Source organism: Bos indicus x Bos taurus, chromosome 17, assembly GCF_003369695.1.
Source record: "Bos indicus x Bos taurus breed Angus x Brahman F1 hybrid chromosome 17, Bos_hybrid_MaternalHap_v2.0, whole genome shotgun sequence".
Taxonomy (NCBI): domain Eukaryota; kingdom Metazoa; phylum Chordata; class Mammalia; order Artiodactyla; family Bovidae; genus Bos; species Bos indicus x Bos taurus.
Genome location: NC_040092.1, coordinates 27,875,016 through 27,902,127, shown reverse-complemented (window position 1 = coordinate 27,902,127; position 27,112 = coordinate 27,875,016). Strand labels below are relative to the sequence as shown.

Sequence of the window (27,112 nt, the reverse complement as noted above, 5' to 3'; positions counted from 1 at the left end):
GGTCCCCTTTTGAATAAAAAGTGCATTTAGGTGTAAAAAGCCCAATTTGGAGAAATATCCTAGGTAAGTAAGAAGGCAGGGGGTGCCGAGATTGACAGCAGACAAGCATGGACCTGAACGAGTCAGGTTTGGGAAACGCCAGTCTGTGCTCTGAGGGTGCGTGAGCACGCGCATGTGCTCGCGTGAGAACTTATGTGAGTGCGCCTGTGTTCCAGTGTGCGTTGATTTCTGAAAGCCACCCCCACCCCCGCCACCCTTCAACTGTGTCCTGACTTTTGGAGAATGACCCCAGTTATCCAGTCAGCAGAGTCAGCACAGCTGCTGGAATTTAGCACCATTCTTGGCTCTGAGCCCCTGGGCAGCCGTGGTGTCATTCAGAGGACCCCAAAGGGCAGCTTCAATAACTCACTAAAGGGCTCGCAGGGCTCAGCAGAGCTGTTACACATGTGGTACAGCTTGTTGTCACTGAAGGACAACAGGAAGGAGTCCCAGATGCCCCTCGGAGCCGTGGGGCTCACGGGGACAGTGCCAGATTCTCTCTGCAGTGAGGTGTTAGCACACGGGGACGTACTGCCATCAGGGGCACCCTTGAGCCTTGGTGTCTGGGTTTTTACTGGCTGACCTCAGTCTCCAAGCTCCTGCAGAGGTCCAGCGGAGGCCCCACATGAACTCGCTTGCAGCAAAGATTATCCTGCGAGGCTCCAGGCTTCTCATCAAGCAGGATGTTCCAAGGGCTCAGAGGTCACCTCCCAGGAGGTACAGAGCGTGGACAAGCCAGACTCCCTCCTGTGACCTCTCCCCATGCACATGGTCTTAAGTGGGGACACCTCAGCTGACTTGGCTCAGAGGTGGTGCCATGCTCCACCTCCCTGTGTCACATGGCATATCGGGTCACAGGACCCCGTCCCTGTGACTCCAGGAGACTTGCAGCCACTGGACGTGGGTCAGAGACAGTAGGAGAGTGTTCCTTCCCCTGCTGCATCTCTTCCTTTACCTCATAGCATTCGTTGTCATGACTGAAGAAAGCCCTTTCTTACCCTGTTTCCCAGTTACCACATCCTTTCTGTGGTTCTGTGGAACCTTCTAGAACCCTTCCACGCTGCCTCTGTATGGCTGTACCCCTTGCCCAATAGGCATCGGGCTTGTGTCCAGTCACAAAGAAGTTATGGCGGTGCTGAAGCCTCTGTGATCCTCTGATTCCCCCAGGCCTGCTTTCCAAGTGGTCCCAGCCCTCAGGGCTCAGAGTGACTGGACCTCTGGCATTCCAGACGCCCCAGCCCTGGGCCAAGGGCAGAGGTCTCCCAATGGTCTTGCTACCTCTCCAAACATCAGAGCAGTGGCAGTTACAGAACAGATGAGAATCTGCCTGTAACACACTTGCCCTTTGCCTCCTCCAGATCCACTTCTCTTTCTTTGGGTAGTAGCTCCTGGTTCAATGTGGGGACCAATGGAAACCTCCCACTTCTGCTGGAGTTGGTCACATGACCCAGGGCTAAGCCAATCAGAGCTTATGGTCAACTAGCCACAGTGATTGGATCAGGAAGATCACATGGTCTACAGCAGTTGAGAATGTGTCTTGGAATTACTTGAGGCCATGAGGAAAAGCCAAGCTTTTACCCCCCAAAGTAAAACTGCAAGTTTAGGAGCCTGGGGAGCTACACCATCTTATCAACAGGAAGAGCTTGAGCTCCCAGGGCTCACCTGCGAAACCCAAGAAAAATATCCAGTGCAGGGTAAGGCAGAGCTGGGAGGTGGAGAGGAACTGGGTTCTAGTGTCATGCTATGAGCACCTAGATTTAGCTGTCCCTGAATCCACTTGCAATAAATTACCAATAAATGAAAAAATAAATCCTCTAGACTCTGCAGTAAATTAGAATATGCACACATTCGTTGTTGTTTTAGTTACCAAGTCACGTCCAAGTCTTTGCAACCCCAGGCTCCTCTGTCCTTCTCTGGGGACAGGAGCTTCTGTCCCCAGGCTCCTCCTGGGATTTCCCAGGCAAGAATACTGGAGTGGGTTGCCATTTCCCTCTCTAGGGTGGTCTTCCTGGTGCAGAGATGGAATCCATGTCTCCTGCTTGGCAGGTGGATTCTTTACACCTACATGTGTATATTTAAATGTTTTGCTCAAGCAAATTTGCATTGGCCTTTCTGATTTCTAAGTGGAAAGTGCTCCACCTGATGTGTGTGGTGTGTCACTGCACACCCTCCTGTCCTTGGAAGCACCTCCCGGGTCTTGCTGGGCCTGGGATCTGCTCAAGCAGCTAGAGCAATTCTGACTTTCCCTTTGAGGATTCAGACCCGCCCTCCCCTCACAGAGCAGGCGGGCCACCTGTGAGGGACCTCAGTCTGCCAGAATAAAAACTGACAGAGCGATCAATCCCAGTTGTCATTCTCACATTACAAAAGAAGACATCAGGGCGAACTTTGAAAGAGCTGACATTTACAATCCACCTTAATTGATAGAAACCTGATTTACAGAAACTGTGATCTGCAGGGGCAGAGCTCTCTGCCTCCCTGAATTAGAGAATGTGGATTATATTTAGTTACTTGTTTGTTTATATACAAATTCTTCCCCCCAAAAAGAAATGAGAAGTCTTTGGCACCAGGCGCCCCTATCCCCAGGGGCAATGTGGCTGGGGAACTAGAAATAAAAGGAGGCCTTCCCATTCTCCTCCCCATGCCTCTCCTTCATGTCCCTCCCCCATACCCTTCCACCTCTCCCCTCCTGCCCCATATGCTCTACCCTGGGCCTCTCTCGAGCTTATTGCCTCCAGTCACTCAGCCCAGAGCTTTCCTCTATGCTCAGCAGACTGCATCCAGGGGATTATTCAAGGCATTTTGAGAGCATTGCATAAAACATGGGCCCCAGTTTGCTAAGTTGGTAAGACTTAAAACCCAGTTGAAAATGACTTAAGGAAAAAAAAAAGGAATTTATTGGCTCAGGCACCAAATTGTAGGCTTTCAGGTGTGGCTTGATCTAGGGGATGCTGCTGTTAGCCATCAGCTCTGCTTGCCTTCAAGTCGGCCCCAGGATCAGTCGGGATCCTGGAAGGAAACTGATGGCATCCTCAGGTGGAATGTAGGCAGAATCTAGGAAACCCACGAGGGATGTTGAGGCATCAGAGAGTACAGCAATAAGTGCTCAATAAAATGCAGTATTCTTGTGCCTTATGTTCTGCAGTGGGGTGGGGGAGTGTCAGAAAATCTTTTCTGAAAAAGGCCATGTGTTAAAAATAAAACAAACCCCTCACTGTTTACTCTCACAATGATACCACACTCACAAGAATTATGGTATGGGATGTGTAAGTTTTCCCACACTGACCAATTCTCTGACATCAGCTACATGTCCTACAGTTCGATTCTGTTCTGACACCATCTGCTTGCAGTCAGTGTTAGACCCCACAGGTGAAACTCAGATGTGAATCTCAAATCTAGGCTGCCCCTGGCACTTCTGACCCCTCCTTGGCTTCAGACACTTGCTCACGGAACTCAGGCAAACACCTCTGTTTACTGGCCTCTTCTGTAATAAAGATATGATAAAGGTCACAGAGGGACAGCCAGATGGGGAGTGCCCAGGGACATCTGGGAGGGTCCCAAGCACAGGAGATTCCCCTGGAGGAGTACCCACCCTCCCGGCTTCCCAGGCACTCGTCGTAAAGAGCCTGCCTCCAGTGCGGGCAGATGTAGGAGACGCAGGTTTGATCCTTGGGTCTGGAAGATTCTCTGGAGGAGGGCATGGCAACCCACTGCAGTATTCTTGCCTGGAGAATCCCGTGGACAGAGAAGTCTGGCAGGCTACAGTCCATGGGGTCACAAAGAGTCAGACATGACTGAAGTGACTTAGCATGCAACCTCTTGGCACGGGTTATTTGGGAACCCAGAAACTCTGAATCACCTACTTTAGAGACTTTTATAAATGCTTCATCACATAGGCATGGTCCATTTTTAGCTTCACTTTCAGCCCCTTCCTCCCTGGAGGGTGGAGATGGGGGTGAGTGTTCTAACTTCTAATCATGGTTTGGTCCTTCTGGTGACCGGTCCCCAAGCAGGACCCACCCAGAATCACCTCATTAGAACAAAACTTCTTCCCTAAACCCAGGAGCTTTCAAGGCACTCAGGAGCTCAGTGTAGGCACTCTGACTTCGCCCATCACCCTGGAGGTTCCAAGGGTGTCACCCTGTGTCAGGAGATGGGGGCAGAGACCAGTATGTATTTCTCATAATTTCATGAGGCAGAGAGTAAATGTTTCAGGCTTTTGGGAAGGGTTGAGAGCAGCCACATTTGATACGTAAGTGAATGGGCTTGACTATGGCCCCACAAAACTATTTACACCATCAGGAAGCAGCCTGTGTCTGGCGAATTTTCCCGGTCTTACCTTCTCACATCACCCGGTTCACATATCACATTTTTCAAAGGTGGATTCAAAACCCTTCTCTGGAGCCCTGCCCCGCCTTCATCAAGAGGTGGAGACAGTGTCCCTCTGCTTGCAATCGGGTGGGCTTGTATGGCTGGTCATCCCACTGAGGAGGACGGAGGGGAGGCAGTAGGGCTTCAGGGGTCCCCAGCCAGCCAGCCACGGCCCCTGGCACACGAGCTGTCATGTTGTGAGGAAACCTCAGCGTGTTCTGTCAGAGTGTCCACCTGGCCAGGCTCTGAGAGCCAGGATCAGAGACACGCCAGCCAGCGCGCCTGCCCCCGGCCCCACCCAACAGCCCAGCCTGCAGTACCTGACCTGATATCGCCAGCTGAGGCTTCTAGGGGCCACGACAGGGACTCAGAGGACGATGTGATGGGCTAAGGATGCCTGGCACCCAAGGGAGGAGGTCCCAGCCTGGCCCTGCAGCGAGGCTGATACAGGGCTTGCGAGGCTGACAGTGGCAGCTGATATGTCATTGTCATGGCCATGCCTGCTGCTTTTGAGGCCCTCAGCAAACGTCCATGGAGGATTAAATGAGCAAATGCACAAATGCAAGCTCGGTCTATGCCCATTGGAAACTTTCAGAGTTTGGTTTCCTGAGCAGCCTTTAGCTCCCGGAGCCCATCCATCCAATCAGAAACTTCCCTACTGACTGGTTCTGGCAGGTGTGGTCCTCAGAATCACACGTGAAGGTAGGAGCCTGTGCATGTCTGCACTGGGCCTGCACACACGTGTGGATGTGTGCTAATCCCAGCTGGCAACCCCTTCCAGTCTCAAACCAAAGTCTCTACCTTTCTCCGTTAGGTACACTATCGATTTCCCTTTGTCTGGAGGTAGATAGGTTTTCTAATTAAGCAGCAGCTTTAATTATGCCACAAAGCACATAGCATAGATCTTGATTATTAAGACTGGGTCTCGGATAATGGAAGGAAGACTGGCAAACCCAAATTAAACAGCATCATAAAAATGAATGGCCTCATCTGAGACCCCATCCTGCCCCCCGTTAGGTGTTGGCGAAGACTTAGGGCCTGTTAATCGTCTCCGCTGCGCACGGCTTGGCTGTCAAGTGTAATAAGTGCAGACTTAGTGGATGGCGACTGTGAGGCACTGCAGGCAGGCCCCGCATGCCGATCCGACTCCACGCCGTGGCTCCAACACCGCTGCTGGCGGGCTGAGGGTCTGCGAGTGGAGGCGTGTCCCAGACGGATGGGATGGGATGGACAGTGTGGGGTTGTCATGGAAACATGCCGGTTTCTTTCCTCCTCGGGTGGAACTGCTGTAGCCAGTTGACCCTCTTCCCCTCCCACCAGCTCCCAGAGCCCCCGGAGCCGCGTCTGTGCTCAGGGAAAGAGGGGTCTACAGAGGGTGGGGACCCAGCAGGTGAGCCTGCTTCTCAGCGTGGGATGGTCACTGCTGGGAACAGACCCCCAACCTCTTGCTGTCCTGCTGACTGGGCTCTTCCTTGGAGCCAGCTGGTCCCCTGGTAGCAGGTCCAAGGCTTTATTAGTTTCAAGAGACAGGAGAAGCAGGGGCCGCCTGCCCCGTGGCTCCATCTCAGCTGCGGATGTGCTGGATGGCAGACAAGGGCCCAGTCAATGTGGGGCTGGATGAACAAACACCTGGGGTCCCATGTTTCCCTTCCCTTCCACCGTCCTCCCCATGGGCTCACCAAGCATCCTCAGAGGCCATGCTGGGGCTTCTGGAGCAACAGAATGAAGACATCGGTGCTGGGCTGGCCTCCTGCATGTGAAAGGTCATTGGCCTCTGGCCCAGCGACCTCAGGGGCTGTCTGAGGGAGGGCCTGGAGGGACCGGAGGTCATAGGCCCTGAAGATCGTGCACTTGGGCCCTGATGGACCTTGCTGTCCAGGCAGAGGCACTCCAGGAGGCCCAGGGCTCCTCTGTAGCATTGCACCCAGGGATTTGCGGCCTGGCCACTGGTGTAGTCCACTCGTTTTCCTGGGTGTGGGCAGGCCTCAGGGCACCTGGATAGCGACCATGCCCTTCAGCCCACAATTCCAAGTGTGACTATCCCACCGGGCCTCTTATGAGGGGGATGTGGGAGGGGTCTTTCTGTGCATGGCCCAACATTCTATTTCTGACTGGCTTTTGCTCTGAGCTCTGAAGGTGTGCGTGCTCAGATCTCCTCAAATATGTGGTGTCGAGATCGTGCTTCGCAGTCCACACGTCTCTCTGAGGGTTCATGCAAGTCACCCTGCAGCTGCTTACTGCATGCAAGTGGGGGCCTGGGTGTCGGAGAGTGAGTGCTCCATCTGTGCTTGCCTTCAGCTCCACGCGCAGGTGCCTCCAACAAATGTGAGCCATTTGGCTTCCCTCAAATCTGCCTGCTAATGTGGGGGACACGGTTTTGATCCCTAGTCCGGGAAGACCCCACATGCCTCAGGGCAACTAAGTCCTTGTGCCACAGCTGCTGAGCTGGTGCTTTAAAGCCGGAGAGCCAAAACAAGAGAAGCCACCGCCATGAGAAGCCTGGCACCGCAACCAGAGATTAACCCCCACTTGCCACAACTAGAGAAAGCCCTCCATCAACAACAAAGACCCAGTAGAGCCGCAAATCATTAAAAATAAATAAATGAATAAAATGTGAGCCGTTAACATCTCCACGGCGTGTGGTCGTGTGCAAGGTGCCCTATGTGTGCACGCATGAGAACGCACACATGGGCATGTGTAATACATGCGTGTACATCTATGTTGTATGTATGTGTATTTGCATAGTGTTTTACTTGTGTGAAAGTGAAAGTTGCTCAGTCGTGTCTGACTCTGTGTGTGGGCTTCCTTGGTAGCTCAGCTCGTAAAGAATCCACCTGCCATGCAGGATACCCCGGTTCAATCCTGGGTCAGGAAGATCCGCTGGAGAAGGGATAGGCTACCCACTCGAGTATTCTTGGGCTTCCCTGGTGGCTCAGCTGATAAAGAATCTGCCTGTGATGTCGGAGACCTGGGTTCAGTCCCTGGGTTGGGAAGATTCCCTGGAGAATGGAACAGCTACCCATTCCAGTATTCTGGACTGGAGAATGCCATGGACATGGGGTCACAAAGAGGCGGACACGAATGAGCAACTTTCACTTCACTATTACTTGTGTGCATGTGTGCTTATACATCTGTGCAGTGTATGCACACAAGTGCATGTGTGTGCATATACAGATTGTTTCTGAGAGGTCTTGTAGCCAACTCCCTGGACAGAAGGATGGACTCAGTCTTGGGAAGACAGAACCCCTAAGCAGGAGGCTCTGGTGTTTCTCATCCTGCTGGTCTTCAGTTCCTACCTTCCCTAGCAGCCTCGTCTGTGCTGGTTTTCTGTGGGGGCTGCTCTGCCTCTGTGCCCATCAGAATCCTGCCTTGGGCATTGTGGTGGCCTGAGCTAGTTGGGGATTCCAGGCTCACCTTGATGTCCCCGAGAGGGCAGGAGCATATTGACCCCGCAGGCAGATGCCGCTGCCTTGGTGACAGGCTTCCTACAACCCTCCTGGCAGCTGTTCCCTGAAACATCAGTCTCAGCTTCCCTGGCCTGTGCTCAGCCCAGACCTGTATCCTCCGCCTGGAGATGGATGTGTGCCCTGTTGTCACCAGGCGAAGCTTACTGTCCCCCTGGGAGGCCACCGCCACTTCATCCCCTCTCCATCCCGAGTTTATCTCTCCTGCGGCACAAAGGGCGTCCCCATAAATTTCCATTAGTGTCGCTGCCATGGCCCCGCTTCCCGTGAGGCCAGCCGGGACACCGCCTGCTGCGCATTCCAGCCACGACCTCGGAAGTGGCTTCGAGAGCTCATAACCGCCTGCTGCTCTCCGGGTCTATAAATCCTCTCCAAATGGCTTGGTGGTTGAGGATGTCTGACTTCTCTGGCTCCAGGTGGGGCACGCAAAGGCCGAGTCAGAGCCTCTTGGTGTGGGGGGAGCACACAGCCCAGCCCCTCCTGCAACTGTGATCTGGTGGGCGTGGGGGCGAGTGTGAAGCCCGCCAGCCTGCGGAAGCCTCCACTGTGTGCCCAGCACCGCGCAGGACACCGTGTGTCCACGAGAAGGATGGAGCTGCCAGGCTTTGGGGAACATACCTGTCGCAGTTATAGCTGCTGCTCAGTCAGCTGTGTTAAACCACATTTTAATGGACTCAGAGGCAAGGGGTCAGACCGGGTGCAGAGGAAATTGACTCTGAGCGATGCCTTCTGGGGCTGCTCTGAGAAGGAGTGATGTTGGTGGGGGCGCTCAGTGATGGGGGCTGGAGTCACCTGAGGGTGCCATCATATACGTGCCTGCCAGCAGATGTGCAGTCCACCGAGCACCCACACAGGGCCCCTTTGCATGGCCTGCACCTCCTCTCAGCCTGGCAGCCAGGGCAGAGTCCGGTTCCCTCTGTGGTACCACTTGGCCCCAGAACAGAGACCCAGCACACGGAACCTTGTTGCTCTTCATGGCGCAGCTCAGAAGCCAAGTGACATCCTTCCCTGTGTTCTGTTGGCGAGAGGCTGCTGAGCCCCTGAGGTTCGAGGGGAGGGAGGCAAAGTGCCAGGAGGGTTGGGAGCTGATGTTGCAGCATCTTTGGAAAGCATAATCTGCCAGAACACCCATCTCAGACTGTCGTGGGGTGACATTTGGGGGTACAGGGGCTGATGACATTTCAAGGTAGAAGTGGGATTCCCCCTAAAAAGAATGAATGTTCCATATCAGAAAGAATGCTTTCATATGAATAACCCAGCAACTCAGGAGTGGCTGCAACTACAATGGAATTCCTAATCTCAGATAACAAGAAGTCCACAGGCTTGAGAGGGGACAAAGCTGTGCATTGGTGGCTCAGTGACATCACCGGGGACCTGTACTCTTTCCAACTTTCTGCTCTGCCACACTCAGTGCGTTGGGCTTATGCTCCTCATGGTCACAATATGGCTGCTGCAGCTCTCAGCATCACATCTTCATAAGTCAAATTTCCAAAGGGCTAGAATAAATACGTTCCTACATCTTGTTGCTCTTTAAGAACAGAGGAAGCTTCCCAGGGCCCCCAGCAGGCTTTCCCTCACGTGTCCTGGGTTGTTGTGTGTCTCACCTGTGAACCATGAAAGGCAAGGGTGCTTTCCTGCTCCTTCTCAGAGCCCCTGCAGAGTTTGGTTTGTTCAGTCTCTGCCTCACAGGATGATGGGGACACCCGAGTCTTGGAGATGGGAGTTTGCTGAGAATTTAACTCAGGGGTTTGGCAGTTGGTTCTCCCCTCCTCTAGAGGCAATCAAGGTTCCAAGCTGGGACTGTGTGTGTCCCAGACAAGGACAGGGTTAGGATGAAGCAGCTCGTGTCATCTCCACCAACAATATGATAAAAGCCCCTAGCTCACCCGGACAGGGACATCTTGAGATGGAATGTGCTATGGCCAAGGCAGTGGCCAGGCTAACCCCTGTGAGTGTTGAACCCACCAGCTCCCCTGTCTTCCCCTCTCTGCATGCTCAGGGACTCCAGGATGCTGCAGCCAGGCAGACCCCTCCTGAGGGGCATCCTTGATTTCAGACAAGTGCATCCCTGCATCACGCACATTTTAGGACCTGTGCTGGATCAGGACTCCTTCTATCACAAGTGACAGAAAATCCATCTCAAATTGTCTTAGTCTGGAAAAAGAGAGAAAGGGGAAGAGGCAGGGAGGGGATATATGATTCCTGCAACTACAAAGTCTGGAGGAAGCGCTGGCTTCATGTCGAGTTGGATTTGAGGATCAGCTGATGTCATCTGGACCTGGCATCTCACCGTCTCTCTGGTCTGCTCTTGCCTCATGGCTTCATCCTGACCACTGGGAGCAAAATGAATGCAGCTGCTGCAGCCTCACATCTTATCTCCCCAAGGCCTCAGACAACATTTCTGTGGCTCTGTGTGTCTATTCCGGAGCTATTGGTGAACTGCCTGGCTCAGACCTAGTCACATCCCTCACTGCATCCAGGGGCTGGGACTTAGAATGTGATGATGGGAAGTGGACTTCATGTGTTACTGGGGAAGGGGAAGGGGAAGGGGCTGAGCTGGACCACAGCAAATGTCCTCAGCCTGAGACAGGATGGACAGGACTCTGGCTGGCGTTACATTTTCAGGGGGAGGAAGGGACCTTGAGAGGGTTGCACTGCAACAGGTGTCAGTCACCAGGTACACTGGGATGGGTGCCGAGAGCCTGATAATGCTAGAATGGTTGCCGAATTCAAGGCCTCCAGGGTCAGACCTCAGATCCTGGACCAGGGCTCCTTACTGGGTAATGTCACCTCAGGGCACATTTAGAGGTGTTTGGAGGCACTCTGGATTGTCTCGACCTAGGTGGGGGCCAGGGATGCTGCTAAATGCTATCGTTTACAAGACAACCCCCACAACAGAGAATTAACTGAATTATCCCGCCCCAAAATCCAGAGGGCTGAGACTGGGAAAACCTGGTCTGGTTGGATTACACGTGGCTCAGCAGGGACTGAAGAGTCCTCTGAATAAGGCAAATGCCCCCAAGGTGGGTACACAACTCCTCTGTCAAGGGCTCATGGGTGTGTGTGGCATGTGTGAGCGTGGACATGCGTGTGCCCATGTGGGGTATACATGCACACGTACCCTCAAATTCAGCTTGAACCTCACTCACGTTTAGACTTCTGGTGTTTCCCCCATACAGAATTATCCAGAGGTTTGTCCACATGTGTCATAGCTTTAAACGTGCATCTCACAGCCCGCCTTTGAGTTCACAAGGAGCTATGATGATATGTGTTGAAGCCTTTGGAGCGTCTGCAGTCCTGGGTGCTGGTGAGGCAGTGACCAGACAAATTGGAAGCCCTGCCTGGGGCTCCCAGCCCGGGAGGCAGAGCAGAGTAGTAGTCAGTGATGTGGCCATATAGGGGAGATGTGTGCCAGGCAGGGCGGGCACGCAAGGCCCTGAGGCAGGAGCAGACTCTCGTGCTCTTGGAAGCACTGGGGCCCTGAGGGGCCATCAGGTGAGCAAGAGGAAAAATACAGAGGTCAGGTCAGAGGGGACCCAGCTCACATCCTAGAGATCGTGCCTTTCTTAGTGGGTGGTGAGCACATGCAGGAAGAGGGTCAAGGGACAGGTAGGGGAGACCAAAGTCAATGCCAAGGCTTTGCCAGAGCAGCTGGGGCTGGAAAGGGATGAATTTGTCGTGAAGGGGAGCAGGGAGGGTAATAGTAGGAGGGAGGGGGTCTGGGAGACAGGGTCTCGTTCTCTCCTGACCTGTGACTGTCTAGGGAAGGGTGGGGACACCCCGCTACGGGTTTGAACATAAAAATGTTATGTTGATGTAACATTCAATGTCGAGTTGAAATAATTATAGTGTATCACCCGGTCTTCTCTCAGTTTTACAGTAAGCCAAGAGCGCGTGGGTGTGCCCTGGGTCTCCCTCCCCCTCCGGAGGCCCCGGGTGGGGATGATGGAGGTCCTTCTCCCTCTTTTCCCATGTCCCCCACTCTGTCCCCTGCATCTGCCCCACTCCCAGACCCATTCTGGATCACTGTGATTACAAGCTCTCAGAGCCGCCCTCTTGCTGAACTCTGATTCTTTCCAAACTCCGTCAACTTGGTTTATTTTCTGTCTGACAGAAATAGGCCTTTAATTACAAAGAGCCCTCTGGTTCTACTTAGACGGACTTATTCCAGGACTGCTGCGTGATGGTCAGTTTTGTTTCCACCATCACATCCAGCCCCTCCCTGGCTCCAGTGCAGGGCAGGGAGGCCACTGAGCCTTGAAACTGAAAGCTGATTCAGGCACAGAAAGAGATGTGGAAACACAGTGCCACGGCTGGGAGGAGAAGCAGGCACATCGTGGGACGGGCTGGCCCGGCGGCCAGTGGAGCTTGTCCTGGTACAAAGGCAGGACCAGAGCAGCTCGGCCTAAGGTAAAGTTCACGTGCGCTACGGGCTGGGTACCTGGGATCAGAGACTGTAAAGAAAAGCAGAGAGGAGGAGGCTGCTCTTTGGACGGTAACATTCCTATCTCCAGTGGGGTATTAGCACAGGTTTCTTACTGCCTCACTGACATCTTACCTACTTATGTGTGAAAAACAAACCCTTCTATCGGCTCAATATTTATTTTTTTAATTTTTATTTTTTGTGGCCCCTGCAAAGCTTGTGGAATCTTGGCTCCCCGATCAGGCATTGAATTTGGGCCCTCAGCAGTGAAAGCAAAGAGTCCTAACCACTGAACCACCAGGGAACACCCTCTGCTCAATATTTAACACAAACAATTTTATTTTCCAACTGAGAAGGGGATTATATGCTAAGGAAAACAGATTATTTTTATGCAAATTTGCGCTGGAGAAAAATGAGCCACCTCTATTGCACGATTTCTAACTTAAATAACAATTTGTAAGCTGCAAATGTTTGCAACGGGTGTGATTTGTTAAGTGTAGACAAACAATAAAGTGAGACAGCTCATCGCCCAGTGGGAAACATGCCCTACACACCCCCAGCCCATGGGACGGCCCGGTCCTTGCCTGGCTGGGTCCTACTTATCTTTTGGATTTTTCTGTGGGCTGAGTTGTGTGTCCCCCCAAATCCATATGTTAAAGTCCTAATGCCAGGACCTCAGGATGTAACTGTATGTGGAGGTGGGGCCTATAAACGGGTGACTGAGGTAAAGTGAGGCTGCAAAGTGGGGCTAATCCCACAGGACTGGTGTCCTTATGAGAGGAGATCCGGACACAGACACACAGGTACAACTGTGTGGGGATGCAGGGAGGAGACGGCTGTATGCATGTCAAGGAGCGAGGTCTCAGAGACCAGCCCTGGGACACCCCGGCCTTGGACTTCCAGCCTCTGGACCTGGGACTATAAATATCTGGGTGTATGTTTCCAGGGCCTAAACGGACTGACTGTTCTGGGACCCCCATACCTCCTCCACTGCCTTGTCCAAAGACACCTCCCTGTGGCCACTCTTCACCCCGTCACCCTGCTCTATTCTCTGCAGTCAAAACCTTTGTTTCCGTGCTCGCCCCCCAACCCCCGTGCCCTCACAAGTGGAAGCCGTGGGGGCGGGCACCTTGTCCCTTCTGGCCAGTATGGCCTCCAGCCCCTGAAAGGAGTCTCATGTGAAATGTGTCCCCGGGAGACGGCTGCAGATGCTGGTGGCTTCTCCACAGGCAGCGCCAGGTGGCTATTGCCAGTTGAAACCTCTTTTAGAACAGAAGTTTGTGGCCCAGTGGCAAAGCCGGAGAGGTCCCTGGCCTCCTAACCTGGTCATGGAGGGAGAGGAAGGGGGACGAGAGCTCCCACGCCCTCCAGACTCCGCCAGCTTCCTCCACACCCTGAACACAGTGGAGGTTCCTGCTGCGCTGAGGTCGCTGTGCACCGAGACGGGGGCGGGGGAGCCCATGAGTGTCAGGACTCGGCCATGCATGACCTATTTACTTGTTCTTTCTTCCCCTTGTCAACAAGTGCTTGTAAGCCCTACTGCGTGACCAACTTTGGGGTCTTGGGGTACAGCAGTGAAGGAGCCTGCTCTTGGGTGGCCTGCAGTGGGGGGCGAGAGACCCTAAAGAAGCCACGTGAGGACGCCTGAGGACAGTGGGCTGGGAAGAAGGTGCAGGAATGCCAGCACCCAGGCCTTTGGGATGGGGAGGCAGTGGGGGGCACTGCAGCCCCTCCCCTGCAGGCCCCCAAGAACCCCTCCTCCAAACCCATCCTTCCTGTCTGCAACTGCAGCTGCGGCCACTCTCAAGATAGATTTCCTTCCTCAAGGTGTGTTTTTTTTTTTTCCTGTTTTACACATTTTGCAGGTTCATGAAAATCATACATTCCAACTTTCTTCCTCTACAGAAACATGGAGTGAAGTCTTCTTGTCAGAAAGCATTTTCCTGAGTGATGAACTCTCCCTGCAGCACCGCAGCCCATACCAATGTGACAGTGACGCAGGGCTCTCCTTAGTCATAGAGCCAGGCTGGCACTCTAACCCCAGCTGGGAGCAGGCAGGGAGGGAGGGCCCCCTCAAGGCTCGCTCCCCGCTGGCTGGGGGCAGCCAGCACCAGCTCTGAGGGCAGCACTCACTACAGGAGGGGGGAGTTAACCGCCAGGATCCTCACATTTCTGTTAGGGCTGCTGAGGGAGCTGGAGGGCTGAGATACAGAGAGCAGGTGCTGTGCGCTGGGGACCCTCAGCTGTTGCTATCATCCTGATTGGTTGTCATCATGATTAATTATCCATTAGTATTAGTTATTATCACAATTCGTTATCATCAGTATCAGTTATCCTCGTTATTATTTATCATCATGATCAGTTATTCTCATAATTGATTATTATAGTTATTGCTTATCATCATGGTTGGTTATGCCCAGTATTGGTCATCTTTCTCAAACAGCTCTACCCCGTTCTCACCCTTGCTGCTGCTGCTGCTGCTAAGTCGCTTCAGTTGTGTCCGACTCTGTGCAACCCCATAGATGGCAGCCCACCAGGCTCCCCCGTCCCTGGGATTCTCCAGGCAAGAACACTGGAGTGGGTTGCTATTTCCTCCAATGCATGAAAGTGAAAAGTGAAAGTGAAGTCGCTCAGTTGTGTCCGACTCCTATCGACCCCATGGACTGAAGCCTACCAGGCTCCTCCGTCCACGGGATTTTCCAGGCAAGAGTACTGGAGTGGGGTGCTATTGCCTTCTCCGTTCTCACCCTTAGCCCCCAACAACTACAATGACTTCCCATTTTTATTTTTTTTTAATATTTATTTTTGTTTATTTGTTGACTGCACAGGGTCTTATTTGCAGCAGGTAGGATCTAGTTCCTTGACCAGCGATCAAACCCAGGAGCCCTGTATTGGGAGTGTAGAGTCCTAGTCACTGGACCACCAGGGAAGTCCCCCCGCCACCACCATCTTTAAGTAAAGCTCTTTCTCCCGTTGTGGGATAGGCATGACTGATCTTGGTCTAAGTGTGTCCCCCAAAAGATGTCCAAATCTATCCGCCAGGACCTCAGAATGTTTCTGATTAGGAAATGGGGTTGTTGAAGGTGTAATTAGTTAAGATGAGGCCATACTGGAGCAGTATGACCCCTAACCTAATGACTGGTTAGCTGATGAGAGTAGGAAGCACATGGATGGATAGGAAGGAGGCTGTGATGAGAGTGGGTCACTCCCAGTGTGGGCCCTGTGGGACTGCCCAGGTCACAGGCCCACAGACCCAGCCCAGCCTGTGAAATTCCTGCTTCATAAAAATCTAAATTTCTCTGTTTTGCAAATACATGACCACTTTCTGTAAATGTCCTATGAGCCTAAGGAAAAAAAAAATTCCCTGAAGGAATTAGGGGTTTCCTTATGTAAATTCCTTCATGGTCTCAATTTTTCAGTCTGCCCAGTCTGAAGGTGACGCACAGTTATGGTTTCATCAAACTCTCCTTACTTTTCTAGTCATTTTCCCTTTTATACCCAGCTGCAAGTTCACTTTGGGATAACAGTTTATAATTATTATGTCTCCTTCATAAAGAGCTTTCTCCATCCTGTGTGATATCTGTGCTGAATGTCTGGCTTAGGGAGGCAGTATTTGTCTGGCATCTCTTTCTCACTTGTTTATATTTCCAATCTTTTTTTTAAAAAATCACTCTATTTTAATTGTGTTTATTATAAACCATAAACAGCAGAGCTGTGTGTGTATGAATATGTGAGTGAATGTGTGCATGTGTGTATGTGCATTAGTGTGTAAGTATCTAACTTCATTGAACAGCCTCTGCTATTTTAAAGAGAATTAGTTTACTTACATTTATTGTAGCAGCCAACATACTTGAGTTCCTTCTGTCTTACTTTATTACCTACTTCAATTTTTGTTCCTTTTCCCCCCACTTCTCTATTTTTGATAATTTCCCCATGTTCCCTTGTGAATTTATTCCACTGTATTATTACATTAACAGGCACTCACCAGCCTTATCCCACGCTCAATTATGGAATATTTTGCTTTCCCTGCTCCCTTCATTTCCCTTCCTACATCCCTACTTCCAAGATAAGACCTTTGGAGAAGATACTTCATCATTCTATTTTATCTTGACGCTGAGGTTAGGCGGAGGCCACGACTAGGCTGTCCCATACTGACATCTCTCCTAGTTCCACAGCCCTCATCTGACCCTTGTGTACTTGTCATCACTGTTTACTCAGATCCCACTTCAGAGGACAGCGTCTGTTGAGCGTAGGACCTTCCCAGTAGACGCCCTCTGTCTAGCAGCCACCAACACCATGACCTCCTGGGGCACAGATAGAGCTGGGCATGGGGAGTGGCTGATGTGGGCTCCAGGCTGGAGCTCTCCCGGACCCTCCACTGGACTGCACTAAGAGATGGTCATCTCTCCTTCACTTCTCTTTCATGCCTCCCAAGGGTGTCAAAACAAATACAGGTGCAATTTCCCTGTCTTTCCTCAAGGAGAGAGCAGGGTCCAGGGTCAGAGTATGGAAGTCGGGGTTTCTGAGATGAACATCATCCCTCTGTTTCTCTCCCTGTGCTCATTCCTTTTCTAACCGTGGTATCCCTATTGCTCTTCCATCGGTAGCGGGATTTAGAAGTGGTCCCGATGGGCCTCCTACGGGGGCTCCAGGCTCCCACCTCCCCGTCCTGTCCCGACACTGACCTCTGCCCCCCATGCCGTCTCTCCTGCAGGTGCAGACAGATGACCTACTCGGATGACCTGCCCCAGATCTCTGTGGTGTTCATCTTTGTCAATGAAGCCCTCTCAGTCATCCTGCGCTCCGTCCACAGCGTGGTCAACCACACGCCCTCCCAGCTCCTCAAGGAGGTGATCCTGGTGGACGACAACAGTGATAATGGTGAGTGGGGCCAGCTCAGCACCCCAGCGAGGGAAGCATGTTGCAGCCCTGGAGCCCAGAATTCTGAATTCAGGGTATGGCCAGGGCCACGTTTCCTCCAGAGGCTGCAGGAGAGGATCCCTCCTGCCTCTCCCAGCTTCTGCCGGCTGTTGGCATCCTTGGTATCCTGGGCTTATGGCCACACCTCTCCCGTCTCTGCCTCCATCTTCACAAGGTGTCTTCTGGTGTGCTTGTGTCTCTCCTTTTCTTATAAAGACCTTCGTCCTTGAATTTAAGGCCCATCCTAATCCAGAAGGTTTTCATCTCAAGACCCTTAACCATTTATATCCACAAAACCCCTATTTCCAATTGAGGTTCTGGGTGGACCTGAGTTTAGGGGTGGTGGCTATTCAACCCCTACAGCCATCATCCAGAAAGGCCCCCCATGTGTTAAGTCTCTCTATGCTAATCACACCTTCACTTCTTGTTTGTGGACAAAACTCCAGTGGGAGGCTTGCTGATGGGGAAGGGGCCAGTGCTCACAGCTGGAGTGTGGGCCCCAGGGATCTCTTGTCATGGCCCCGCATCAGCCTCCACCCAGCCCAGGCATTTATCCACACCCACCAGGCACATGGGGCTCCAAGCCCCCAACAAGGGTCTGGAGGTTCCTGGCCTGTCCTCATCTGTTCCTCTGCAGAAGCAGAGAGGAGCATGGACCCCACTACCGGCAGCTCCCACACCAAGGTCCTGGTGCGCTGAGCTGTGACTGTTGGGTCTCTCCGTCATTGCAGTCTCTCCTTCTCACGTCAGGAGTCAGGGGGAGCATGGAGGAAAGCGGGGAGAGGCGTCCCAGAGCTCTCCTAGCCTGAAGGAGCTCCAGACTCGCCTGTGCTCTGTGTCTGTGCCAGGAGAGCCCCGCCCGACACTGTCAAGGGAGGGAGAATGAGGCCTGGAGAGGGCAGGACAGAGCACGGGGACACTGCTCCGGGACCCACTGGCTATGCAGCTGGAGCCCTCTGTGGGGCCAGGCTGCCCTCCTGGGAGTATCCACTAGAGCCTGGTGGTGGGCATGTAGGGGAAGGCCTCTGGGTGGTGGAGGTCTTCTGCGAGAAGTCCCTATAGCCAAGGCGTGAGAGTATTGACAAAGACCCAGGAGCAAGGATCCGGTTCAAACCCTCTCAGCTCCTCCTGCTCAGCCCCGAGCCCACACCCCAGCCCTCTGCTCCTCCCTGCACCTCCTCCCCACCCACTCCCCTACCCCTGAGAGCAGCCAAGGGTGTCTCCACACTGCTCATTTCCCATACCTGTAACGTCCTCCTCTCTTCCCCGCCGGCTCCCTGTCCTGTCACAGCCCACGTGACCTTCACAGGCCGCCCCTGTCCCTGCCCCGCCGACCTGGAGAAGCCCCTGCCACACTCAGACGCCCACTCCCTTTCCCCTTTTTCTTTTTTCATTTTGGCTAATGTTTGCTATTATTGTGACCTATTTTGTTGCTTGTAGTTTTAGCCCTCGGGAGCTTCCTCACAAAGACTCCTGGGCCCTCATCCGTTTTTTCAATGACTTATTGAGTTGAAATTCTCATAATGTAAAATTAACCATTTACAAAATAATTATAGGGCTCAGGGGTATCAAGGACATTCATATCATTGTATAGCCATCACCACCATCACCAGCAGAACCTTTTCATCTTCCCCAAATGAAACTCTGTCCCCATTAACTCCCCACCCCCCTCCCATTCTGCTTTCTGTCCCTGTGGATATGTCTGCTCCAGGGACCTCATGTAAGTGGAATCACACAGCACTTGTCCTTTGGGGACTGGATTATTTCACTGAGCATCATGTTCTCGAGTTTATCTACCTTGTAACATGTGTCAGAGTTTCCTTCTAAGGCCGGACCGTATTCCATTGTGTGGATGCGCCACACTTTGTTTATCCATCCATCTGCCCGTGGACTGCATTCCTACAGTTGAGTAATTCAGCCCCGTTTTCTCTTATTCTCAAAACACGTTCTCTGCCTGGATCAATCTGGCTTGATAGCTCGTGGTCTCTCCCGCTGGAACACAGCTCCACAAGGTGGGGGTCTTATCTCTCCGAAATGCCCCCAGCACCTTGAGCCATGTCCAGCTGTGGTGTGTCCTCTTACAGTTTATGAAGTATGGATCCGGAGCCCACAATGACCGTGCATCTCAGTGGCCTCGGGCTCTCCCACAGTGCCATACCTGAAACTTCTCTGTGTCCCCACAGTGGAACTCAAGCTCAACCTGGACCAATACGTCAGCAAGAGATACCCGGGCCTGGTGAAGATCGTCCGCAACAGCAGGCGGGAAGGCCTGATCCGGGCGCGGTTACAGGGTTGGAAGGTCGCCACGGCCCCCGTCGTTGGCTTCTTTGATGCCCATGTGGAGTTCAGCACAGGCTGGTAAGGCTGGGGCCCGGGGCCAAGTGGAGCTGTGCCCTGGGTGGGGTCTGCTAGGGCCTGCAGGAGCCGGGCAAAGAGGATGAGTCTGGTGGGCCACGAGGCCACTCCGTGTGCAGTTCCTAGAACCCAGAACCCTGTTTGTGATGCCTGTGTATGAGGACTGATCTGTGTCCCCACCTTGTTCCCAAAGGAATTTGAATTGTCCAGTCATTCCAGCAGCGACAGTTCAAATGAGGATGTTCATGTGACCTTAGGTCAGGGAGGTACACACAAGATTGGGTCTCGTGTATATGAAATGTGGTCTATCGGGTCTCGGTTAATAGAAACCCAAATCTAGTTGGAAGCAATTTCTCATCCTTGTGAGAAAGTCCTAGGACACAGCATCTGCCCATTTTCTCCCACCCATCTATTCAGGGGTAAGATGGGCTTCTAATGAGAAACCTGGAGAGGGATCTGGCCAGGGGAGTGATCAGGACACCAAGGAGTGGCTGGGATACAGGGTAGTGGCCGGGACACCACAGAGACACCCAAGCACGTGTGCAGGACGACCTAGAGGTGCCCCGGGGGGCAGGGACCCTGCAGGGCCTCGGTGCTCAGTGTGAACCCCAGACCAGCAGCATCTGATGCCCCTGAGAGCTACCAGGAAGTACAGGTCTGTGGGATACAGGGTCTCAGGGTGGGGGCCCAGATCTGTGCTCTCTCCTGGGGATATTCATGAGGCTCTGCCCAAAGGTGGCCAGTGATGCCTTAAGAACAGAGTCATTTGTCCAGCAAATTATCCACACAGGGCTTCAGAGCTGAGGGTGGCCCTGCTGCCTCTATCCAGACCCTGCTGTCCCTAGGCAGGCGGTGAGCTGATGCTCTCACAGCAGGTGCCTGAGGATGTGTTGCTAGAACAGAAGGATGTGCTTCAAAGTTTTCTGGAAAGCGCCCGCTGGGCTCTTGGTATATTTCCTAATTTCCTCTCTGGTGGCTGCATCTGGGAGTCGCCCCCTGAGCCCTCACTCCCACCAGGCCCTGCAGAGGACCTGAGAGGAATAAACAGCAGCTGGGTGGGGAGGGCAGAGCTTGGCGATCCCGCGGGAAGGATCGGGACAGGACAGTTGGGCCACCAACATGATGCGAGTGTTTGAGCCCTGGGCAAGCCTTGGTTTCTTCATGCACTGACTGGTGATGTTAGAGAGCTGGATTGTTGCCAAGGTTACATGTGGGATGCTTGTGAACAGTGCCGGCTTCGGCACACAGGTGTCAGACAAGTGCCCAGCTGGGACTGAAGACTGAGACCCCAGGGGACCACTTGTGTTGGAGGGGCTGGGACATGAGAAAGTGGAGGGAGGGTCATCCAGTGCATGTCCTGGGGCTGCCATAACAATGACCAAAGGCTAGTGGCTCAAAACGAGAGAAATTCATTCTCTCACAGCTCTGAGGCCAGAAGTCAAAATCAAGGTGCAGGCAAGGCTGGGCTCCCCAGGAAGCCCTTGGGGAGGAGCCTCCCACCTCTTCCAGCTCTGATGGCTCCGGGCGTCCAGGCCTGTGGCAGCATCCATCCATCTCTGCCTCCACCATCACATGGCTTCTCCTTTGTGTCCTCCCTCTCCTTTCTCTTAGAAGGACACACCTTGGATTCAAGGCTCACCCCAATCCAGGGTGATCTCATCTTGGGTTTTTTAACTGAATTACCTCTGCAAAGACTCTGTTTCCCAGTAAGGTCACATCCCAGGTTCCAAGTGGACCAGTCTTTGTGGGAGGACACCATTCACCCCTCTTCCAGCTCTGGGGCCCCAGGAGTCCCTGCGCTTGTGACCGCATCCCTCCAATCTTTGTGTCCGTCTTCACATGGCTTCTCCCCTCTGTGTGACTGTGCCTCTCCCCTTCTCTCTTCTAAAGACCCTTGTCTGTGGATTTAGGGCCTGCCTAGGCTTGCCTGGTGGCTCAGATGGTAAAGAATCTGCCTGCAATGCAAGAGACCTGGGTTCGATCCCTGGGTCAGGAAGATCTCCTGGAGAAGGAAATGGCAACCCACTCCAGTATTCTTGCCCGGAGAATTCCATGGACAGAGGAGCCTGGTGGGCTAAAGTCCATGGGGTTGCAAAGAGTCGGACACACCTGAGCCATAATGCACACACACACACAGGTCACTCAGTGTGATCTCACCTGAAGATCATTATGTTAAACCCACAGTGGTAGGGTATGCAAGGGGTCCACAGTGGGCGGGGAGCATGAACCCCTCACCCAGGGGCAGCCTGCAGCCCCTACCAGCCGAGCAGCAGGGAAAAGTCAGCCCTGTGTACCCAGTTTGCCCCATTTCAAGAGAAACTAAAACTCACTCTTCTTTATATCAAATCTCCCAAGTCACATCTTTAAACTCTCTGAAGCCTAAACTAAGAGGTTCACTGAGATATTCCCTCAAGGGAGATGAGAGGGTCATAGGGAGGGGGTGGGCATGCTGATCAAGCCCCACAGTGCCTGGCCAGGTGTCCCCAGCTGGGGCCCCTGAGGGTCTGGCCTTCGGGACCTCTCAAAGTTCCCGGTTTTCCTAACTGCTGCTTTGGTTGGACCAGGGCTTTGGTGCCTGGTAAGCAGGTGAATGGAGCCCTTTCCTTCCACACTCCTGCACTCCCGCTGGTACATCTCAGCCAGCCCAGGACCACCAGTGTGTTCTCAGGGCTGGTTCTGACCCAGCGCATGCCTAACCGAGATGTGAGTTCTGAATTCCCCTGCTGGCCCCCATTTCCCTCTCCTGCCACCCTCATGAAGCGACTTCTTTTCCCATGACATCTGTCACCTTCGGTCAGTAATGACATGCTATGGTCCGCCCTCCACCAGGGTCATGCATACTGTTGTGTAGGTTGTGCCCTGCTCAGCTGTACTCGAAGGGCTTTCTGTCCCTCTCATGTATGTTAAACTCCCTGGAGCATTTGGAGGATGTTGGGAGAGTCACAAGTCTATCACATCAAAATGCCATTTGAAACTACTGTAACTTTAATTTTACCACTGAAAACCCAGTTATCCATCTGCAAATAGCCCTCCCCTCCCAGAACTGCCTCTATAAAGATTCTGCCTTATTAGCGCATGTGGCATTTGCAGAGAGCTTTTCATCTCTGAAGCACTTTGCTAACAGTAATTAATTAATCCTCCTCATGAAGCTGAAAGGCAGGTAAATACCAGGCTCTTGCTTGGAAGGATGGGAAGAAAGGCTGGCTATAAGGTGAATCTGGGCAGGCAGGGTCAGAAACCTCTCACCCTGACCCCAGCCCCCGCTGTCCCTCCCTGAGCTCGGCCCCTGTCCCCCTGTTCATCTCTCTGGTCCCCCAGTCAGCAGGCTGCTCATGACCCTGTTGAACTCCAGCCCCTTGGGCAGCATCTCATCCTTGCAGGAGACAAGGTCATCTCCAGAGTGAAATGCTACCTGTTTGCCCCTGGGGACTCCTGCATTGGAAATTCACAACCCACAGCCTTTGTCCTCTGGTCTCTCTCCTCTCCGCCTTCCTTGCCTGCACGGCCACCATCTCTCCACTCCCGCTGCCTGGCCTGCTTCCCAAGCACACCAGCACATCCCAGGGGCTCAGTGCTGGCTGCTCTTTCTGTGTGCAGCACCCCACTTGCCTCCCCTAACAACCAGCTGCTACATCCTACACCACCTCTGCTCATCACCCAGTGCAACCTACCCTGAACACCCTATTTAAAACAGCAATTCCAAATCACCCTTATTTTGCCCTCTTTTTCTGTCACAATGCATATCACCTCCTAATATATCATTTACTTATACATTTTTGTCTGTCCCCCCATACCCACTCAGTCAGGCCCACCACATACTGTTGTGTAGGTTGTGCACTGCACAACAGCACTTGTTAGCCTTTCTGTCCCTTCAGTATATCCTAAGCTCCCCGAGGCATGGATTTTTTTTTTTTTTTTTCTTTTCTAGTTCACGGGTATGCGCCAATGCATTACAAGAGGGTGTGGCACATTCAAGCCTCCATTCCTGCTTGTAAATGAATGTACCTTCCAGCCCTGGAGGGAAGGCCTGCCAGGAAGTAGGATTCACTTGCCAGAAAAGCCAGGCTGTGAGGCAGGCCGGCTGTCAGACTAAGCTGACTCACAGAGCTCTCTGGAGCCAGGACAGCTCATCAGATGTCAGAGATCGGGCCTGGATAGTGTTTAGATCCCTAGTGTCAATCGCTGGTTAGCCACGGGCTGCCTCAGGCAGAGCGAGACCTCGGGCAGCCGGGTGTGCGGCCCAGACGACTCCGGGGCTTCCAGAGGTGCAGCGCTTGGATCTACCCTCCGCAGGGTTGGTCTAGCCCAACATTAGATGCGGGTGTGGCCGCCTGGGTCCTGGCTCCCTATCTAGGGGGACGGGACGGGGGTCCCTGGCATCCGTGCCCTTCCTCAGGGACCTGCGTCTCCTTGCAGGGCCGAGCCCGCCCTTACGCGGATCCGGGAGGACCGCCGGCGGATCGTCCTGCCAGCCATCGACAACATCAAGTACGACACGTTCGAGGTGCAGCAATACGCCAGCGCAGCCCACGGCTACAACTGGGGCCTTTGGTGCATGTACATCGTCCCGCCCCAGGACTGGCTGGATCGCGGCGACGAGGCGGCGCCCATCAGGTGAGCTGGCCACTAGGGCCACTGGGGCGGGGCCTGCAATGGAGGAGTCAGGTGGATGGGGTCACTGGGGCGGGGCCTGGCCTGGAAAGAGCCAGGACAGTGAGGTGGGGCAGGGCTGCAGCAGGGGCCTTGGGAACTGGAGGGACAGGTGGCATTCCTCTGCAGAAAGCCAAGGCCTGGCACCAGGTGGGAGAGTAGAAACAGCAGGATGCGGTCAGTACATGGTTTCCCTGGGTGTGAAGAGGGACATGGCGGTGTGATGGGGAAATGGGAAGTGGCTCCAGATTGTGACCTGAGTGATAACCAGGAGATCAAGATGGCAGAGTAGAAGGACATATGCTCATCTTCCCCTGCGAGAACTCCAAAATTACAACTTGCTGCTGAACAACCATCGACAGGAGAATGTTAGATCCCAACAAAAAAAAAGATATCCCACATCCAAGGGCAAAGGAGAAGTCCCAGCAGGATGGTAGGAGGGGTGAAATCACGCTCAGAATGAAACCCCATACACACCAGAGATGCTCGAAGAGCTCAAACAAAACCTTGTGTGTACCAGGAGACCCCACAGAGACTGAGCAAGACCTGACTTTGAGTGTTTGAGTGTCTTCTGCAGAGGTACGGGTCAGCAGTGGTCTGCTGCAGGGTAGGGGCTCTGGGTGCAGCAGATCTGGGTGTGGCATAAGCCCTCTTGGAGGAGGTCTCCATTAACCCCACCATAGAGCTGTCAGAACTTACACAGGACTAGGGAAACAGATTCCTGGAGGAAGAAAGGAAAAAGGAGTAATGTCCCCCCACAAGAGACTGACCCAGACTTGCTTGTGAGCGTCCAAGAGTCTCTGGCAGAGGCGTGGGTCGGTGGTGGCCTGCTGCAGGGTCAGGGGCACTGAATGCGGCAGGGCATGCATGGGACCTTTAGAAGGAGGTCGCTATTACCTCCACCATAGTTTGGTCTCAGGTCAAACAACAGGAAGGAAACACAACCCCACCCATAAACAGAAAATTGGATTAAAGATTTACTGAGCATGGCCCCACCCATCAGAACAAGACCCAGTTTCCCCCACAGCCAGTCTCTCCCATCAGGAAGCTTCCATAAGTCTCTTATCCTTATCCCTCAGAGGACAGACAGAATGAAAACCATAATCACAGAAAACTAATCAAACTGATCACACGGACCACAGCCTTGTCTAACTCAATGAAACTGAGCCATGCCATGTAGGGCCACCCAAGACCGACAGATCATGGTGGAGAGTTCTGACAAAATGAGGTTCATTGGAGAAGGGAGTGGCAAACCACTTCAGCATCCTTGCCTTGAGAACCCCATGAACAGTATGAAAAGGCAAAAAGATAGGACACTGAAAGATGAACTCCCCAGATTGGTAGGTGCCCAGTATGCTACTGGAGAAGAGTGGAGAAATGACTCCAGAAAGAATGAAGAGACAGAGCCAAAGCAACAACAGTGCCCAGTTGTGGATGTGACTGGTGATGGCAGTAAAGTCTAATGCTGTAAAGAGCAATGTTGCATAGGAACCCGGAATGTTAGGTCCATGAATTGGAAGTGGTAAATTGGAAGTGATCAAACAGGAGATGGAAAGAGTGAACATCGACATTTTAGGAATCAGTGAACTGGAATGGGTGAATTTAACTCAGATGACCATTATATCTACTACTGTGGGCAAGAATCCCTTAGAAGAAATGGAGTAGCCCTCATAGTCAACAAAAGAGTCCAAAATGCAGTACTTGGGTGCAGTCTCAAAAATGACAGAATGACCTCTGTTCATTTCCAAGGCAAACCATTCAATATCACAGTAATCCAAGTCTATGCCCCAACCAGTAATGCTGAAGAAGCTGAAGTTGAATGGCTCTATGAAGACCTACAGGACCTTCTAGAACTAACATCCAAAAAAGATGTCCTTTTCATTATAGGGGGCAGGAATGCAAAAGTAGGAAGTCAAGAGACATCTGGAGTAACAGGCAAATTTGACCTTGGAGTACAAAATGAAGTAGGGCAAAGGCTAATAGAGTTTTGTCAAGAGAATGCACTGGTCATAAAAAACACCCTCTTCCAGCAACATAAGAGACGACCCTACACATGGACATCACCAGAGGGTCAATACTGAAATCAGATTGATTATATTCTTTGCAGCCAAAGATGGAGAAGCTCTATACAGTCAGCAAAAAACAAGACCGGGAGCTGACTGTGGCTTAGATCATGAACTCCTTATTGCCAAATTCAGACTTACATTGAAGAAAGTAGGGATAACCACTAGACCATTCAGGTATAACCTAAATCAAATCCCTTATGATTATACAGTGGAAGTGACAAATAGATTCAAGGGATTAGATCTGATAGATAGAGTGCCTGAAGAACTATGGTCAAAGGTTCATGTCATTGTACAGGAGGCAGTGATCAAGACCATCCCCAAGAAAAAGAAATGAAAAAGGGCAAAATGGCTGTCTGATGAGGCCTTACAAATAGCTTAGAAACGAAGGGAAGCAAAAGGCAAAGGAGAAAAGGAAAGATATAGGCATCTGAATGCAGAGTTCCAAAGAATAGCAAGGAGAGATAAGAAAGCCTTCCTCAGTGATCAGTGCAAAGAATTAGAGGAAAACAATAGAATGGGAAAGACTAGAGATCTCTTCAAGAAGATTAGAGGTACCAAGGGAACATTTCATGCAAAGATTGGCCCAATAAAGGACAGAAATGGTATGGACCTAACAGAAGCAGAAGATATTAAGAAGAGGTGGCAAGAATACACAGAAGAACTGTACAAAAAAAGATCTTCATGACCCAGATAACCACAATGGTGTGATCACTCAACTAGAGCCAGACATCCTGGAATGCAAAGTCAAGTGGGCCTTAGGAAGCATCACTATGAACAAAGCTAGTGGAGGTGATGGAATTCCAGTTGAGTTATTTCAAATCCTA

At 52.4% G+C, this 27,112-nt stretch overlaps 1 protein-coding gene across 1 annotated transcript in view; it reads left to right on the top strand.

The window, feature by feature from the left end:
* The window catches only part of GALNT9 (polypeptide N-acetylgalactosaminyltransferase 9), a 114,945-nt gene that overhangs the window by 36,205 nt on the left and 51,628 nt on the right, over window positions 1-27,112 (top strand). The window contains exons 3-5 of the mRNA XM_027567110.1: window positions 17,012-17,178; window positions 19,401-19,575; window positions 23,989-24,186. Coding sequence (XP_027422911.1) covers window positions 17,012-17,178; window positions 19,401-19,575; window positions 23,989-24,186 — 540 coding nt within the window. The remainder of the gene's footprint in view (window positions 1-17,011; window positions 17,179-19,400; window positions 19,576-23,988; window positions 24,187-27,112) is intronic.